At 41.3% G+C, this 18339-nt stretch overlaps 1 protein-coding gene across 1 annotated transcript in view; it reads left to right on the top strand.

Moving 5' to 3' along the window:
* Window positions 1–18339, top strand: part of plekhh2 (pleckstrin homology domain containing, family H (with MyTH4 domain) member 2) — a 35931-nt gene extending 17592 nt beyond the window's left edge. The window contains exons 8-30 of the mRNA XM_006799079.3: window positions 83–1005; window positions 2035–2110; window positions 2206–2300; window positions 2487–2646; window positions 3928–4064; window positions 4389–4502; window positions 4697–4783; window positions 4892–5050; window positions 5157–5237; window positions 5355–5534; window positions 5811–5919; window positions 7672–7784; window positions 7907–8086; window positions 8873–8970; window positions 9318–9495; window positions 12785–12940; window positions 13028–13125; window positions 13634–13775; window positions 14053–14189; window positions 14478–14607; window positions 14903–14989; window positions 16036–16185; window positions 17595–18339. Of these exons, the coding sequence (XP_006799142.2) occupies window positions 83–1005; window positions 2035–2110; window positions 2206–2300; window positions 2487–2646; window positions 3928–4064; window positions 4389–4502; window positions 4697–4783; window positions 4892–5050; window positions 5157–5237; window positions 5355–5534; window positions 5811–5919; window positions 7672–7784; window positions 7907–8086; window positions 8873–8970; window positions 9318–9495; window positions 12785–12940; window positions 13028–13125; window positions 13634–13775; window positions 14053–14189; window positions 14478–14607; window positions 14903–14989; window positions 16036–16185; window positions 17595–17780 (3776 nt within the window). The 3' untranslated portion in view covers window positions 17781–18339. The remainder of the gene's footprint in view (window positions 1–82; window positions 1006–2034; window positions 2111–2205; window positions 2301–2486; window positions 2647–3927; window positions 4065–4388; window positions 4503–4696; window positions 4784–4891; window positions 5051–5156; window positions 5238–5354; window positions 5535–5810; window positions 5920–7671; window positions 7785–7906; window positions 8087–8872; window positions 8971–9317; window positions 9496–12784; window positions 12941–13027; window positions 13126–13633; window positions 13776–14052; window positions 14190–14477; window positions 14608–14902; window positions 14990–16035; window positions 16186–17594) is intronic.

Below are 18339 nucleotides of genomic sequence, written 5' to 3'. Positions count from 1 at the left end.
ATCTAGAAAGATCTCAAATGCTTCGTCTTTAGTGCTCCACCAGCTGTGAAATTATTGCACATTTTTATGCTTTCTTTGGCAGATAAAAGTAGTAAGAAGACAGCCTCATCAGTGACAGATGGTGAAGTCCATAAACCGAGCCAAACTGGACTGCTGTGTTCTCCACTAGAGGATGACGGTGCACCTGAAAGCTCTGTTAGCAATGCATCTGGACCCGAGTCCCGCCGCGTATTGTCTGTGCTCTCCAGCGCTGCATCAGTGGAGGAAGAAGTATGTGAGAGCAGAAGCGGAGCGTGTGTTCTGGAGTTCAGCCGGCCCAGTAGTGAGACCTACCTGACAGCTTCGGACGACAGCAGCTCTCTGTTTGACGATGACATGCAGCGTACAGAGCGCCCCAGCTTTAGCCTGCTGGAGCCATCAGATGGATCACTAGCAGGGTGTAAGAATGAAGAGGATGGACGCACGGTTAAGTTGGAGGATTGCACCTCTGAGGAGCTCAACAAACGATTCCAGTCACAGAGACTTGACTCCTCATCATCTTCCAGTGAACCTAACACTCCCAGCCCCATCCTCACACCAGCTCTCACCCCTAAACGGCCCAACCCGCCCCAGGATCCAAAAGACGACCCCGCCTCACCCAAACATCCCCGTCTGAGGACTCCAATGGGGTTCGGGTTGATGAACGTGTCTCTGGCCAAGAAACACCTAAGCCAGCCGTCAATCAGCAGTGAGGCAGCACATGGCCAAACGCGTAATGCACTCAGCATGCTGCGCCCCCTCCACCCTCAGGAAACTGATGTTGATGCACAGCAGGAGGTTGGAATGGAAACGGGCAAAGCCACAGTTCCCGAAATCCTTCCCGGCTCACAAGCAGCAAGCACCGTGCCATCCGCACCATATTCATCAGAACCTGGGACAGAGATGGGCTCAGAGAGGTCAGACTGTGATAGCATCACACCTGGCAGCAAACCTCCTACTCCACCTTTGCACAGGCTCCCCTCCTGGGTAAGACTGCCCTTCATGTTAGGCACACCAAGTTGTGTTTTTTTTTATTGCAAATTTGGCACTGGCAACAAATTCGAAAACAAATTCCCAATGTTCAGCTAAGTATGAATAAAGAAATCAAATATGTTTCTTACAGAAATCAATCCTTAATACATTGGAAAGCTGCTTATGTTTTAGGCAATTTGTTTATTTTTTTTACAGAACTTGTTTTTCCTAGATAAAGGAAACAATATTTGCACTACTGTGAAACACAAATAGTCCTTCATGAAGTCCTTCATGTGAAACATTACAATTTTAACAACATATTTTCTTCTAAGTGTAGGACTAAGTACAGAAACTTCTCCATGCTTGTAATTCTGTTGTTTACACTGCCATCTGCTGTAAATGTGAGTAAACAGAAAAGTTTCAAATAGATAAATTCAGTGATTAGAATTAGAAAGCCGTCTTAGCAATGGGGCGGATAACAAGGTTTAAACAGAAAATTAACTGAAAACCAAAGTGAATAAATAGTAAAAAAAAAAAAAAATCCAGTCAAAATAAATGATAGTAAATTAATGGACATAAAATGAAACAAAAAGTTAAATTAGCATACTGAATTGGTAAAATTGTTAGCTAAATTGCTAGCTTTAACAGCTACCATGCTAAACAAAAGGCTATTAAGTATTAGCTAATGTACGGCTAACGGCTAAACGGCTTAAAGTAGTAACAGTTGAAATTTTTATTGTAAAATAACTTAAAAGCACTAAAGTCGCTAAAGATTACAAAAGTGTATTAAATTTATATGCAAATTAAAGTAATGGGCAGGTTGTTGAGATATTTGCTACTTCTTGGCTAAACAGCTGAGAGTCAGTTTAAAGGTAAGATGAACTCTTGCTCATATTATTAACCAGGAGTTGCCTTCATATACTGAAGGGAGATGATTTACAAAAATAAATATAGTGTATGCAGTTATCAGCTTTTAAATGTTATTATCTTAATGGCAGACTTGGTTTTAAAATTGACTAATGACATGGCACATTTTCTTTTCAGGAAAGTCGTATATATGCTGTTGCTAAATCAGGAATCAGACTGTCTGACACTTCATGCACAGACCTGTCTAACAAAGGTAAGAGAGTGGGTAAAAAACAGGTCTCCCTACTTAGTTGACAGCTTAGTCTGCTGTAGTGGTTTCTAATAAACAAACTGTACTTTGTGTCCTAGACCCATCCCTTCAGTCTTCCTATCCAGCCTTTGTAATGTACACATCACTCATCTATAAAAACATGACTACACCAGTTTACACTACTCTGAAGGGGGTAAGTATAAGAGTACAAGACCATGTTTAATTGTAACACCTGTACATTCCCCCACTGTCTATTTGATCACTTGTGAACTTGAAAAAAAAAAGCTTTTTTTTTTTATAGTTAACAGCAATTGTGTCACCAAAGTGGATTTTAATATCTAGTATATGGCTCTGAGTGTGTGCCATTTTCAAATTGCAGAAAGCTACTCTGCTGAGCAGCAGTCCCTTCTCAGATGAGTCATCAAGCTCTGAGGAGTCATCTAGTTCAGGAGACGAGGACGGCTCCCTGTGCAGCTCCCACACCTCCTCCAGCTCCAGAAAAGACAGCAGCCCAGGCAGCCCACGCTCTCTCAAGAGAGGTACAAACAACCACTGCATATAAAAGATGGACATAGCCGCTAGTTTTGCATTGTGACCTTCCCCAAGTTTTTTATACCCCTGGTACTAGATAAGATACTAGAGATGGCACGATACCACTTTTTATGTCCGATACCGATATCATAAATTTGGATATCTACCGATAACGATATAAATCCGATATAGCGTATTTTGTAATCAATAAAATGTTTTTTTTAATATCTTGCTGCATTGTGTATAAGTTCATACTCAAGTTTAAAGAACAAAACAAAACTAAAGCTATTCTGTTATACCTGTATGCAAAAAATACACTGCACCCAAAATATTTCGTAGTTCAGCAACACTGATCAATCTAATAGACATAAACCTGCACCATCCTCCCTATTCTGGTATTTTAAAGAGAACTCAGTGGAAATATTAAACAACCTAGCTAATAGGGTTGCCAACTCCCAGCAACAAAAATAGGGAACCACCCCCAACCCTCCGCCTCGTGATGCTTAATCGATGTAATCGGCTGTAATTTAATGCACGTGTAAAAAAAAAAAAATGCACAGAAATCAATAATATTTCTACAGTAATTAAATAGATTCAATATCTTTATTCAACAGAATTTTGGATCCGTCCATCTCTAAACCATACACTGTGTAAGCGCATCACACAGATCTATATTAGTACCATACTAATTAAAATACTTGAATTTCACTCACCAAATTAGACAGGATATGAGTCCAACTGACCACTTAAGGTCAGCTGCCATTTTTTGAATTGTTAGTACACTTGTCAGGTTCAGTCCTTAAGAGAAACATAATAGTTTTTAAACCCAGATAATTATGTTATCCTGTTAAATTGATACCAACTGTTATAACGTTACAGACAGGCAGGACTAATAACATTTGCTGCACACTAATGCTACAGTTTTATTATTAGCCATAGCTCCTAGCTACTAACTTATTTATAACTAAATAGCTAATGTGGCTATTGTTGACACAGTCAGTGGTTCTGCATGTTTAATTTCACACAACCCTCCCGGAGAGCACTAGCTTGTGCACCACAGGCTAAATTTGTAGCTATTGGCTAACTGCTTATAGATAAATAGGTTTTAGTATCAGTTAGTATTTGAGAATTGATTTTAAGACTGATATCTGTGGGAATGGACTCATTTTTGGAGCTAGTCTTGTGTGGCTATCACAGGACCTGGAGATTTAAGAAGCCTTTTTGTTTAATTCTTCACCACCAAAGACTGACTTTCTCTGTTTTTCATGTGTGAACTTACTGTCCTCAAGCTGTGTCCGTGGCGTCGATGACATCAGAGTGTGACTATGCCATCCCTCCTGATGCTTACTCCACTGACACGGAGTGCTCGGAACCGGAGCAGAAACTGCCCAAAACCTGCTGTTCACCCAGTGACAACGGCAAGAGTGTTAGTGACAGATCACTTTACCTCTGACACGCTCAACACTTTGTTGTTATGCTTTAAACAATGCTGACTGGTTAAGTTACATCATTTAAAGCTAATTTTAATAAGCAAACTACAACTGAAGTCTTTGAGGTAACTCTAAGATTAGAAATTGATGCGACCGCATTACTGAACTACCTCTACCTTCAAAAGCTATTTGAGCAGCATGATGGCATCATGTTTTTGAACCTAAGGCTCATTAGCCAACCTTTAGTTAATTTCTCAGGTCTGTTTCATTAGCGGTTCTCTTTGGTGCTGCATAAAACTGAACAGTGTCACAACCTTTAGGAGCCAATGGAGAAGTCCGGCTATTTGCTGAAAATGGTCAAAACCTGGAAGAAGACCTGGAAGAGACGCTGGTTTGTCCTCAAAGATGGAGAGCTGCTCTACTATAAGTCACCGGTATGTTGGTTTCAACAACAAAAGCTACTTTCGGCTTCTCCGCGTGTTTGATTTGGCAGATTTTTACACCAGATGGTCTTTCTGTCCCAATCACTTCATCTACTTTTTCTGGATTTGAAACGTTTTTGTTTTTTCCTTTGTTGAGACTTGTGGCCGACAGGTTAACAAGATTAGGATTTCTGATTCTTCCACAGAGCGATGTGATCAGGAAACCTCAGGGTCAGATCAAGGTCAGCGCCACCAGCAGCATCGCCCGTGGCGAGGGCAAGCAGATTCTCCAGGTATTCAGTCTTCGATGAACGGCCACAATCGTCTAACATTTCTTTTTTTTAAATCCTTTCCTTCACATTTTCACGTCCACCTGGGCTTTTATTTATCCTTGTGTGTAGATAGTAACAGGAAAGCGCGTTTACTACCTGAAGGCGGACTCTCCTAACCTGCTCGAGGAGTGGCTTCGGGTCCTGCAGAGCGTGCTGAGGCTGAAAGCCGCCAGTCCTCTCTTCACTCAGCCGGATATTCGCCCTGGCATGAAGGGACTACTCATCAAGGTCCCTGCATCAAAGTTTACTCATTTTCTAATAGTACAGAGAAAATGGAACAATATTTCACAAACTTCTGTGTTTTACGCTCCGATTTGTACTTCCTCTGCTGCAGGTGAAACACGGCTACTCTAAGCGGGTTTGGTGTGCTCTGATCGGCAAAACGTTGTACTACTTTCGCAGCCAAGAGGACAAGGTGAGCATCTGTAGAAATACATCTGTAGCCTTTGTCAGGAGCAGGTGATCAATTTAAAACTGACCGGAGCTGTTACTTGTGACTGAACGTGGAGCGCACGTCTGCTTTTGTTTCCAGTTCCCACTGGGTCAGATTAAGCTGTGGGAGGCTCGGGTGGAGGAGGTGGACAGGTCAAGAGATTCAGATGACGACCTAAAGGCATGCGGGCGAGGCCTACAGCCGGCACCCTTCACCATTGCCATTCACCCACAGGAGCAAGGACCCACTTACCTGCTTATTGAATCCCGCCATGAAAAGGTCAGCGCGGGACTGAAAGGTTGAACTTTTCTGTTCTGTAAGGCAGGCAGACCCGTGTATCTTCTGTCCATGGCTTTTAAGCTCATGTGTACAGTCATTTTTCTGTACTGCAACAAATCTGCTCTGAGATGAGAGCAGCTCCATGAGAGGGGCTTCCTGTATTTTACTTGAAGCTAAAACCAATCCAGTCAATTTTAAACTCCAAACTGATGATTATGCATAATTATGTTTCCTGTTGTGATTTTTTTCTCACGTGTCTCTGGGATCATTGTGTAGGAGTCATGGCTGTACCATCTGTCTGTGGCAGCAGGCACTACGGTGGGCAAAGTTGGCACTGAATTCGAACAACTGGTGGGAAAACTCTTCCAGCTGGATGGAGATCCAAGTGAGTACAAACGATTTTGTCTTGTGTTGTGTTTTATAGTTTTGTTTTACTTGATGCAGTTTTTTTCATACGTTCTCTCATCCACAGATAATTTTATTGCAACTTAAAATGTCTTATGTCACAGGAATCCCCCCCCCCCCCCCCCAAAAAAAAAAAAAATACTGATGTAACATTAATAAGGAAGTCTGAATTAAATAAAGAAACATTTCTCACTGCAAACTGTGTGACCAGTTAAATGAGCCCTCATGTTTAGTGAGACGTAAAGGAAGACACATGGACTCAGAAAGTTAAGTACCTTATTGTACCTTACGGGTATAACACCTTCTCACTGTGGTGTTCCCCCCTATTTTTGCCCTTGTGATTACTATTAGCTCAGGAGATAGAGCAGTGGAAGGGTTGGTGGTCCAATCCCTGGTTTCTCTGGTCTGCATGACTAGGTATCCTTGGGCAAGATAGTGATAGTGAAATATATATATATATATATATATATATATATATATATTTATTTTTTATTTTTTTGCCTGTCCAAGATGCCCAACGGATTTACTTTACCAAATTGACCATCACAGTAATGGTCTATTTGATTCACCTTTTATTGTTTATTTTATTTTATTTTATTTTATTTTATTTTCACTTGCTAGATACAGGACAGACTTGAATGAGGAAAAGAAAAGGGAGAAAGGAAGAGGGGGAAAAAACAGCGGAGAAGAGGGACGGGGATAAAGGGCAAAAAACCCCAAAAACCAACTAAATAAGCAGACAAAAAAATAAATAAATACATATATCAATCACCTGGATCACCTGTTGAGAAAGAAAAAAGAAAACAAGCAGAAGAAAATGAGAGCAATAGAATAAACAACATCATGATGATATATGGGAATATATCAGTAAATACTAAATATTAAACATTGTTGTTCAGCACGTAAGATCGACAGTGATAGTGAAATAGAAAGCACTTACTGTGTGAATTGCTAAATTAGACATTTGTATCAAGTTTCAAACCTGGACCTCTTTTGTTTGCAGTGACATTACTAACTTATCAGAATGTATTACATTATATTTGTCTTTTTTCAGTGTTTTACTGAACACAAACTGTGTCCTGCACACGTTTTACTGCATGTGAACATATTATTTTATTGGGCATCTATTTGGTCGTCAAAACGGTGCACGCACCTCTAGGGACATTAAATAGCCCTGAAGTGTACACTGAGGGTACGTTTTATTTGTAGGGACAGAAATTAACTGTAGCTCGGGAATTTCTTAAGTAAGAAGCAAAGATTGTTTTTCTTTCAACAGTGTTTTATTTTTCAAAGTCATTGAGTAACAGCTCGACAACTACAGCCTCACTTTGGAGTCTGCAGTTAGAGAGACTTATGTGAAATACAGTAGGATTTGTTGTCCTCTGCACAGAGTTGCACAGTGAGCATTTTTTTGTCAAGAGATTATAATTAGACAGAAAACAGAAAGCAAAAATTCTTAAAATGTTTATTTTTGTGCTTGGTTTTTGCTCGTTTTTGTTCTTCTTATTAATGTAGGGACGTTATTTGTCAGGTCACGTTTACAGCAGTGCAGTAATAAAGCTCAATAATAAAAATGCATGCACCACTGTCTGTTATTGGAGGTTGTTTTGACAAATTTGACTCAGCTTAGTTCAGTTTTGGAAGTACACAACATTGTTTCTTTCATTTTTATTTTAGTTGCTATTCCTTCCGTCTTTTACTCTCATGACCCACTCTCCTACCTGCCTTTCAGACTCTCAGATTTGGAGACATCCCATGTTGTGTTTCAGCAAAGAAGCCTTGTCATTTCCTCTCACCACCCTGCCCTCACAAGCTCTGCAGACAGAGGCAGTGAAACTCTTCAAGGTACCACAAACCTCCACATGTTCGAATAAAAAATGTAGCCACTGAATGTTTCTTCTATCAAATGACTAATTGTATCAAAAATATTTTCTCTCTTTTAAACTCTCTCCATCACCCCCTCTCAGACTTGTCAGCTCTTCATTAACGTGGCCATCGATGCTCCAGCCATCGACTACCACGTCTCCCTGGCCCAGAGTGCCCTGCAGGTGTGCCTGGCCCACCCCGAGCTTCAGAATGAGTTTTTCTGCCAGCTCATCAAGCAGACCCGCAAGAGGCAGCCACACGGCCATCCGGGACCCCTGCAGGTTTGCGTTCTCACCACACAGTGGCAGCAGCAGTATGCATTGTTAAGTGGAAAGGCTGGCAAAAAAGGCGTGGTATCATCAGGGTTCACTGACCTAACAAATATCAAAACTGCCTAGAAAGGACATCTTTTAGTATCTTTTAGTAAAAAGAGGGAAAAAAAAAAGGAAAAAAGTTAAATAATTTGTACAATTACACTCCAACATTTGCTTTCAAGACGCACACATTTGCATGGGATGATAGTGTTGTTTTCTCTTTCAAGGTAACATAAAATGGTCCAAGAAGGAATACACAAGTTTTGGATTTGATACCACAGGAGATCCTTTCTTAACTAGGTGATACACAATTGTGCTCTTCTTTGTGTAGGAAAGGCAATGGATCAATTTGAGAAAAGTGCCAACATAAGAGAGGCAAGAAGAGTCTTGCCTCTCTTATGTTGGCATGAAAACCAGAAGAGTGTGGTAGACTGTCTGTTCACCGTCACTCTGTGGTAATCCTCCATAGCCAGTAACCACAAATACTGTCAGAGGGCAGAAAGAACAGCAGACGCTTTCAAAAGAAACTTCAGATTCCAGCGTGTGCTGATGTCTCCTTCAGCTAGAAACCAAAACACTGTGTCACAGCACGATCATCCCTGTACATGAATGAACTCAGTGTAGCTGATTAACAGGAACCAGTATGGCCACTTGTTTTATGCTTTATACGAAACAAGGGAACAATGCAGTCTTAAGTCTGTCAGTTGTGGTCGTGCATATGTGGTGACTGAGTGTTTGCACGTCACTCTCCAGGGCTGGCAGTTTCTAGCCTTGTGTGTGGGACTGTTTCTGCCACAGCACCTTTTCCTCTGGCTGCTCCAGATCCACCTCAAAAGACATGCAGATGCCAGGTGAGAAAACACAGGGGCCCTGAAAACTGTCACAACGAAACAAAGCACAAAATACAGCCAGTGTACTGTGTATGTACCGTCTGGATATATATGCTCTTTGCACTCGAGCACTTCTTTACCTCCTTCCCAGGAATACTGTATAATAAATCAGCTTGAATACAGTTATAATACTTTGGGATTGAAAGACCGAGTTATTTCATAAGCACATATTTATTCTCTTTCTCTTTTATTTTACTGATGGCTGTTTTCATTTCCTTTGCTTTGAGATCTGAGTTGCTTTCAGGGAATTTTGGCTATAAAAATGTTCATGTATCTGTAACTAAAGAGTGGCTACATTTTGTCCTCAGGACAGAGGTGGGTAAGTATACCGTCTACTGCCAGCGCTCCATGGAGCGGACACAGCAGAAGGGCGAGAGACAGGCCAGGCCTTCCCGTATGGAGATTCTTTCGATTCTTCTGAGGAATCCCTATCATCACTCCCTGCCCTTCAGTGTGCCTGTGCACTTCCTCAACAATACATACCAGGTATAACAGTCACTCACTACACAGAAAAAACAACGATCAACGGCTGCCTGCCTCCAGTCCTAACAGCTTAATGATGTATGTGGCAGTTTGAGCAACGCTATTTTTCAACTGACAGTAAAACAATAGCATATACACCATTTTAAATCACGTGCTGTGAGTCATGTGACCCAGTTAAACGGATTTAAAGTTGTGTAGGATTATGTTATATGTTTGAAAGCCATTCGACCTTTGCCTCGGCTCTTTAATAAACCGTAACAGAGTCACTTCTCTAATGTTTTCTTGCACTAGATGATAGCCCAACCCCACTGACAGATACTCTGCTGAAGGGTGTTTTATACAAGGATCCACTGCTTTTCTACCTTTAACTTCATAAAATCATGCTACTGAGTATCACTTTTCCAGAACTATGTTCTTTATGGTTGGTTAGTGTCCAATGTGAGACTCTCCCTGTTCACTTTTCCTTTTTTTGGCTTTTCTATAAAGAGCTATGTACACATTGAGGCATTTAGGTCGTATTCTACACAGACCTGTGTACATCTAAATCCTCAAATATCCAGTTTATTGTGATTACAAGAAGTGCAGAATTGTTCCAAATGTCAAGTTGTTTGTGATGCAATAAACAGGAACCAGTGCCCTAAATGTTAAACCGGAGCCCAACATGAACTGTGGCTCTGTTTGTGGTTGTTGCATTTTTTTCCTAGTTTAAACGATGGTTGAGTGAAACTAACTCATCCACGCTTGATTCTTGCTAACTAACTCTCCCAATGTGCACTCGATATCTCACAGGCTATGATATGAGAAAAATGCCAATTATTATGCCTTTTTGTCATCAAAGTCACACAGAGATGTTTATCTGTTCACTTTGTTCCTCTGTGCACCATCGTCGCTCTCTTCGCTTCACTGCTCCACCCAGTATCAAGCTAACCTTGCATCTCTCCCCTGGGTGTGTGTGTTTCCCTTTGCTACCTGCTTCCTGGTTGTCCCCGCCTATACATACTGGAAGTGATGAGATCATTACCGTTACATGTATTAACAGTTCTGGACTCAAAAACAAACAAAGCTATGAAACCTGTTTAGTGTCTGTCTGTAATCGATGTCAAGCTTATTGTGTGAGAGAATAAAGTAAAGCCAAAACATATATACTCTGTATTATATAAAGTTAGTTTCAAGATATTTTTAATTTTAATTACATTTTAATAGTTTTTTAATTTGACAGCTTTGATAATTATTTGTTATCGTTATGACCCCGCTGCTCCCTTCATTTTGAGGTTAACCACGGAGTATCCACCCTAACGTCTCGACTAACAGGTTGCACTGACATTGTTTTTGGTCCAGAGCTTCATGATCCTCTCAGAATGAAACAGAGCAGCTTTCTTTAACCCTAAACTTTCTTTTAGCTCCTCATTTTATTTATTCGCAATGATCACCCCTTCCAAAAAAAAGGCAAATTCTGCCTACATTTTTATTGCATAAGTACAATGTTACATTTAAAGGGATCTGATCAAATGAAATTAACTTGGTTGGTATAAATTCAGTTTATTTAAAAGTCTTTTAATAAATAAACCTTTGATCTTATCTGTTTATTGAGGGTGAAAAATCTCTTTTTGAGTGTAACCTATAATTATTGCTGGCGAGACTATGTAAATATATATTCAAATTCAAATTCAAATTTATTTGTCAAACACACACAACCATACACAGTATGACATGGGGGTGAAATGCTTGTAGCTGTACAATGCCCGACCATTAAATGACAGAAAAAAAGTTTTACAGTATTTACAATTTACAGGTTACTACAAAATTTACAAATTAACTTAGAAAATTACAGTAAAAAATGTGCAAATGGCAGAAAGAGATTATAAAGATTATAAATTATAGGAAATGTGTGGTGATGCGTGTGGTGATGTGATGTGTGGGAGAGTCCAGTCCTACACCTGGTTCAGGGCCCGAATAGCCTGGGGGAAGAAGCTCCTCCTCATTCTCTCTGTTTTGGCCTTAAGGGAGCGGAAGCGCTTCCCAGACCTCAACAGTGAGAAGAGTCCATTGTTGGGATGGGAGAGGTCCATCAAAATCTTCCTAGCTTTGGGCTATTTAGATGGACAGCAGGTCAGGGAGCTCTGATTGAATGATGCGTTCGGCCGAGCGCACCACTCTTTGCAGATCTCGTCTGTCCTGCTTGGTGCTGTTCCCAAACCAGGTGCAGATGTTTGCCGTCAGGACGCTCTCGATGGTGCAGCAGTAGAAGTTCTTGAGCACCTTCAGTGGCAGATGGAAGTCTCTAAGTCTTCTGAGGAAGAAGAGACGCTGACGGGCTTTCTTAACCAGGGTGTTGACCATGCCTTTTTACTGTAAACCAACAGTGCTAACCACCATGACAGGTCCTGAGTGATGTGGACACCCAGGTATCGGAAACCGTCCACTCTCTCCACTGGCGTGCCACTTATGATGAGGGGTTTGTAATTCCTCGCCTGCTTTGTAGTGAAGTCCACGATCAGCTCCTTAGTTATGCTGATGTTTAGGAGGAGGTTATTCTCCTGGAACCAGGTCTCCAGGTTCCTAATCTCCTCCAGGTAGGCCGTCTCGATGTTGTCGGAGATCAGGCCTACAACAACAGTGTCGTCAGCAAACTATTCCAGAACTTTCCAAGCCAGCATATAAAATCTATGTTCGATTATACTTTTATGTGCTTTGTTATGTGCCTGTATTAGTAAAGGAAAGCTTGCACTGAAGTCATGCTGGACGTGATTAGTGCAACTTTGACGTTACCACCAGAATGATGATGTTGGATATTTCAGTATTCATTGAATAACAAGGCAAATATAAATTATTTATGATATTCATCCATAATATCTAATGTATAATGTTAACAGAACAGAAGATGTCTTGTGCTTTCCTGTCTGTGAAGTTTATTTCTGTATCGGCACTAATAACGCGGCACAGTCAATCAGCAGCGGGAAGAGAAAAAACTGTTCAAACCGTCGCTGTGACAGGAAGTAGATGCATTTTCACACATGCGCACAACAATTCATCTTTCCATATCAGCCAGTCATAACACCTGTTAAACATTAACAGGTGTTACCTGAGTCAGTGTCGATTTATCACAGTTTCTTTATACAGCATTTAAAGTTTAACAACATGGAGATGTTTTGAAGAAATCTTGTTCTTTTGAGCTGAAGCTTGACCCGGATTTATTTTGAAAACTCTGAAGAATCATTGCACACTCAGATTAGATTATTGCGTCTTCCACTTATGCATTTAATTCCTTGTTCACCTACACCTTGTACTGTAGGTGGTGAGCTTTGACGCCTCGACAACGGTGGACGAGTTCCAGTGTCGTCTCAACCAGGACACCGGCATGAGGAAAACGGGACTTTCTGGTTTCAGCTTGTACACCGATGACCCCACTGGACGGTCGCTGGAACACTGTCTGCAAGGAGGCCTGAAGGTGCGCCTTTTAGTCATGCGGTGATTACTTTAGGAAGATTGAAAAATCTGCGTTTTCCCACACAAAGGTGTCTCGTCTCATGTGCAGATTTGCGACATTATCTCCAAATGGGAGCAGGCCTCCAAGGAGCATCACACCGGCAAGTCGGAAAACACCAGGACTGTCCGCCTCACCTACAAGAACAGGTAGCGTCCAAACATCAGGTTCAACAGTTCAGTGTTGAAATAATGCTCATTGGGATAAAAGAGTTTGTTAGCTATTCTGCTTATTGAGGGTCACTAAAGGTTACAGCTGGGTGAGACACACCGTGGATGCCAAGTGGTCACACGTGTGAGAAAAGTTGCATAAAAGCTTTTGTAAAGCTTGAGTCTGTGTCCTGTGTAGCAAGTTCGAGAAAAAAGGACGAATACAAAACAAAACATTGAAATAAAATATGCTGCATTGATTTCAACCCCTTTTATTTCAGTCTGTCTGTTGCAGTTCAGTCTTAAATAATTCGAATTCTTGATTATATTTGATGGCATTGCTCTTCACTGTAAATTAAACTAGATGGCGGATCAGAGGCAGACTGCATATAAAGATCAGGGTGGACTGGGGTTACTGCCTGGATTACATGTTTCTCTCAGGAGGATTTATCGCCCGGTCGCTTTGTCCTCATATCGGTTCTCTTTAACTTTTCCTCTCCATCTTCAGACTTTACTTCTCTCTCCAAGTGAGGGGGGAGTCAGAGAGGGAGAGGTTACTGCTGGCATATCAGACCAATGAAGCCATCGTAGCCGGACACTTTCCTGTCAACAAGGAGCTGGCTCTGGAAATGGCCGCACTGCTCGCACAGGTCTGATATCAAGTGATTTTTCTTTTAACTCACTTCTTGCGTTTCATATCTCTTTCACAGCGTAGAAGCATAATGTGGCCTGGCTTTATGCAGAGGTTCATGTGTAACTCAGGCCCTGGTCTAAAAACAGTGACATCTGCCACATTTTTCGTCATTTTTTATGTAATTTATTGGTGAATAGTGCCACATATGTCGTATCCACTCCTGGATTAAAGTGAGAAACAGAGGGTGAAGAATTTCTGAATACTTACTGCCTGCACTGCGTGTCTGTGTACAGGTGGAATTTGGAGATTTTGAGCGTCCCTTCTCCACCTCTGGATCGGCCCAGACTAAGTCTAATCAGAACCTGAAGCAGGTGTTGGACAGATTCTACCCCAAACATTACCGCAGGAGCACATCTGAGGAGCAGCTCAGGTACTAGACACAAAACACACCCTGAGAAACAGTGGCTTTAAATCTGAACTCACGTCCTACTTTGTAGTGCATGCACATTATCTGTTTATGCTTTTATAATCTTTTATTACACCTATAACATCAAGGTTTCCATCCCAGAAAGCAGCTTTGTGACTGCTTGTGTTTTATGTTTCTTTCATCATACAGTACCTGTCTTTGTGTTCTCAAGTCTTTAATGGTCAAAAAGAGACTTACAAAACTGTAAATGCTTTAAAAGCAAACTCTATTTTGTCCTCTGCTTTCCCTCAGACAACTGCTACAGCGTCTCTCTGCCCGCTGGGCTTCACTCAGGGGTCGAAGTTCACCAGAGTGCGTCAGGATCTACCTGACCGTAGCCAGGAAGTGGCCGTTCTTTGGTGCCCGACTGTTTGAGGCAGAGGTGAGCACGTGTGAGCAGTAATCTGTTTGTAAATAAAGTTTATCTTATCATCTCAGATACTGAATATATGTTACAAATGACAAAGAAGTATCATGAATGGAGGGAAACATTTAAACTAAATAAACTGTCAGTGTGCTCCAAAGAAAAGAAATGGGGACAAAAACTTAAATAGGTTTCTTTGCATTGTTTCCGACTACAGTGTAAACAGTATCTGACAGAGTGAGTGCTGCAGTTTTTCGACACATCGTAAAAACATGCCCATAACTAACCTCACCCTCTCTTCTCTCTGCTTTAGTCCATCACGCCCTCTCCGGAGCCCGGTGTTCGTGTTTGGCTGGCTGTACATGAAGATGGTATCAGCGTTCTGGAGCACAACTCCATCGTGAGCAGCTTTGTGCAACACAGTAACAGAAACCTGCATAGGAAAGATTTCTCCGCTTTGCTGCCGTGATTTCAGATTAACAGTTACTTAGGCTACGTTCACTCTGCAGGTCTTAATGCTCAATTCCGATTTTTTGATCAAATCTGATTTTTCTCGTCTGCTCGTTTACACTACAAATAAAAAGCGACAGCAAACGCGCTCTAGTGTGAACGCTCAAAGCGGCCCGCATGCACAAAAGAAGACCTCACACACAACGCGCTCTGTTTAGACCCAGAGCAAACAATATTGTTTGACTGATGGCCGTTAATATAAAGACTTCGGACTTTACGTTTCCCAATTTTTGCTTTAAGTTATTTTGTTATTTACATAATAATGTAGATAACCTAATAATGATCCTTATTGCTGTTTTAGAGGAGCGGTGCTTCAAAGGATAGTTGCAGATTTCTGTCAGAATCTGCAGATTATACAGTACAAATAAAATGTTCACGTTTCTCCAACGTTGTCTTCCCAACAGTTTCACTGACATCTACACGGGATGGCCAGGAAGCGTTTGCGATGTCTTCTCGGGCGCTGATAATTGGCGTCTGTGTTGTGTCAGTGACGTAAAAGACGGATTTAATGCGACTTGACCATTCAAACAGCAGTCGCTTTCTAAAACATCGGATATGTATCGGATTCAGTACCACATACCAAAGTGACCCAGATCGGATTTGAAAATATCGGATTTGTGCCGTTCACACTGTCATACCGTGATCGGATATGGGTCGCATAGGGTCAAAAAAATCGGATTTGATGCGCTTTCGCCTGCAGTGTGAACGTAGCCCTAGTCGTCATGTGTTTCTTCAAACTCCAGAAGTAAACATTTGCATATGGTGTAAAATCACTTTTAAGTATCATAATGTAAAGCACAGGGCGTTACATCGTTTTTGCGTCATTGTTGTTTCTTTAATCTTAAAACTGAGGCCCAGAATTCAGTTTTTACATTTCACATCCTATTTTTTAATCAAATTCTGTTACTACAATTTATTTTTGTGTCTGATACTCAGAAACTGCTGGTGTGCTACTCCTACAAGAACCTGATGACATTTGGAGGCTGCAAGCAGGACTTTATGCTGGTGATGGGTCAGAACGTCGGCACTAATGCCAGCAAAGACAAACCTACAGAGAAACATCTGTTTGCTATGGACCCCTCCAAGGTCAGTGAGAGGGCGACAGTCCAGACGGCCACGCAGAGTTTGTATTCTTAAAATGGATAGCACATTTGTTGTCGTAGTAAAAGTTAAAACTGTGTCACACTTTCATTTCACTCATTCTATCTCAGTATGTGTCAGTACATGTTGCAAAACAACAGGACAAGTTAGACAATTAACTCCTGCCTGACTCTTCATTACCTGTAATGAGTGGAGTTGACCAAAGTGAAACAGAACGTAACAGATTTCTCTGGGAAATTAAAGGCACGACACAAAGAAATAACAGAGACATTATGTAAAAGATATTTGTCTGATTCTTTGTGAATCCTTCAGGTGAGTGTTTTTGGTGTTAGCTATGTTGTTAATCACAAAATGTGTGAGTTTAGTGTTTTTTTTAAGAATGCCTTTATTAGTTTTTAACATCCATCCATTTCTTGCACTTAGCCGAAGGTTGTGGGGAGGGTGTCATGGGAAGAGAGGCAGGGCACACCCTGGATAGGTCTATACTATTGCAGGCCTAACACAGAGTGAGACAGACAACCGTGCGTGCTCACATCCACACCAACACCCAATTTAGAATCATCAGCTAACACTACATTCATGTCTGTGGTTATTTGTGGGAGGAAGCTGGAGTACCTGTAGAGAACGCACAGAGCAAGAGGCAGCACATGCAGGCTCCACACAGCCTGCCGGTGGATTTGAACCCAGGGCTTTTTACTGTAAACCAACAGTGCTAACCACTGTTCCTCTATTCTCCAGTTCTCTATAGAAAAAGGGAAGAAAACAAACTGTTGAACTTCACAGAAAATCACAGCAGAACAAATACTGCATGATTCAAACAAGTTCATCTGTTTTACCTTCTTTTAAAGCTAAAGCTTTGTCTTATCCATTGAGTAACATTTGGTCTTTTTAATTTAAAACAATGCTAGTGTCTTTTTGACATAAAAAAAGGAGGTTTGTTCATGTCTATACTACATTCTTTGGATACAGACAAAATAAAAATGTCTTGGGTCTGGTAAATGTTTCGTGAATGACACTTTGGTGCTGGAGTTAGCTTCATGTTTGAATCTTTTACGCTGACAATTTGGCTTAAATCCTTTAGCTGCTGTGAGTTTCTTACCACATTATAAACAAATGCAAAGTTGGTACTAGATAATGTATTTATAGAGAAGACCTGAAACCCACAACTGGGACTACAAACAAACTTACTTCATCTATCTGAGGTCACAGATCAGGGTTGTTTTCCTTCTATACAGTCGACTTCTCTCTGCAAACAGAGGACTTTCCCTCCTGCAGATACAAGCGCTTCTGCACTGGCTTCACTTATTAGATGCAAAGACCATGTCCATCTTTTATATATAGTCTATGAGATGTACAAAAACTGGAATGCATCTCTGTTTTTGTTTTGTCCACAGATCAGGGAGGTCACGCTCCTCATTTTCAGTTACATCAACAGCGCACATCAGCAGAAGGCCGCCGCCCACCACCTCTCTGCTCCGGCCCTGATGGTGGCCCAGCCCGTGAGCCTGAAGAGCAAAGAGTTGAGGAGCAAATCCCCACCAGCTCTGGGACGCCCCAGCAAGGCCCCCACTCTGCTGTGATGGCGCAAAGACGTACACCCTGGTCTTAATTTACATTAGAAACGTAGGATCTTTTGCTGCATGGTTTCATCTGTGCACTTTAGCCCAGCTAAATTCTAATAAGTGGAACGGTTACCCCTTCGTGACGAGCCGGGCGCTAACAAAAACGTATCTGTTGAGTGCAGTTTAATATCGCAGACCAGCTGAGGTAGCAGCAATTTGCAGGTATCACCATGTAGCGCCTTGGTACCTTCCTCAGAGAACACTTGATGAGATCTGTGGCTCAAACTGGAGCTAAAGGCTTTATACAAAGGTACAATGGGGCCAAGAAGCACTAAGAGGCTTTGCTTAACATTTTTTGTGTCCCTAATGATTGTGTTGCTTTCATTTTGTCACTCCAAGGAGAAAAATCAACAGTATTTATTGACAGACTGAGCAAATGTTCTGAAACGTCTCTATCAATCAGTGTTACCTGGTACATTTCTGTGTGTTCAGTTAATTTTTGTATTCCTGTCTTTAGAACGTAATGCACAGTGCAGAGGAGGTAATGATCAATTGTTATTAAAAAAAATCATTTAAA

Source organism: Neolamprologus brichardi, chromosome 13, assembly GCF_056152115.1.
Source record: "Neolamprologus brichardi isolate AB-2024 chromosome 13, ASM5615211v1, whole genome shotgun sequence".
Taxonomy (NCBI): domain Eukaryota; kingdom Metazoa; phylum Chordata; class Actinopteri; order Cichliformes; family Cichlidae; genus Neolamprologus; species Neolamprologus brichardi.
Note: the sequence above shows the minus strand (reverse complement) of the source record. Positions and strands in the feature narration are given on the sequence as shown.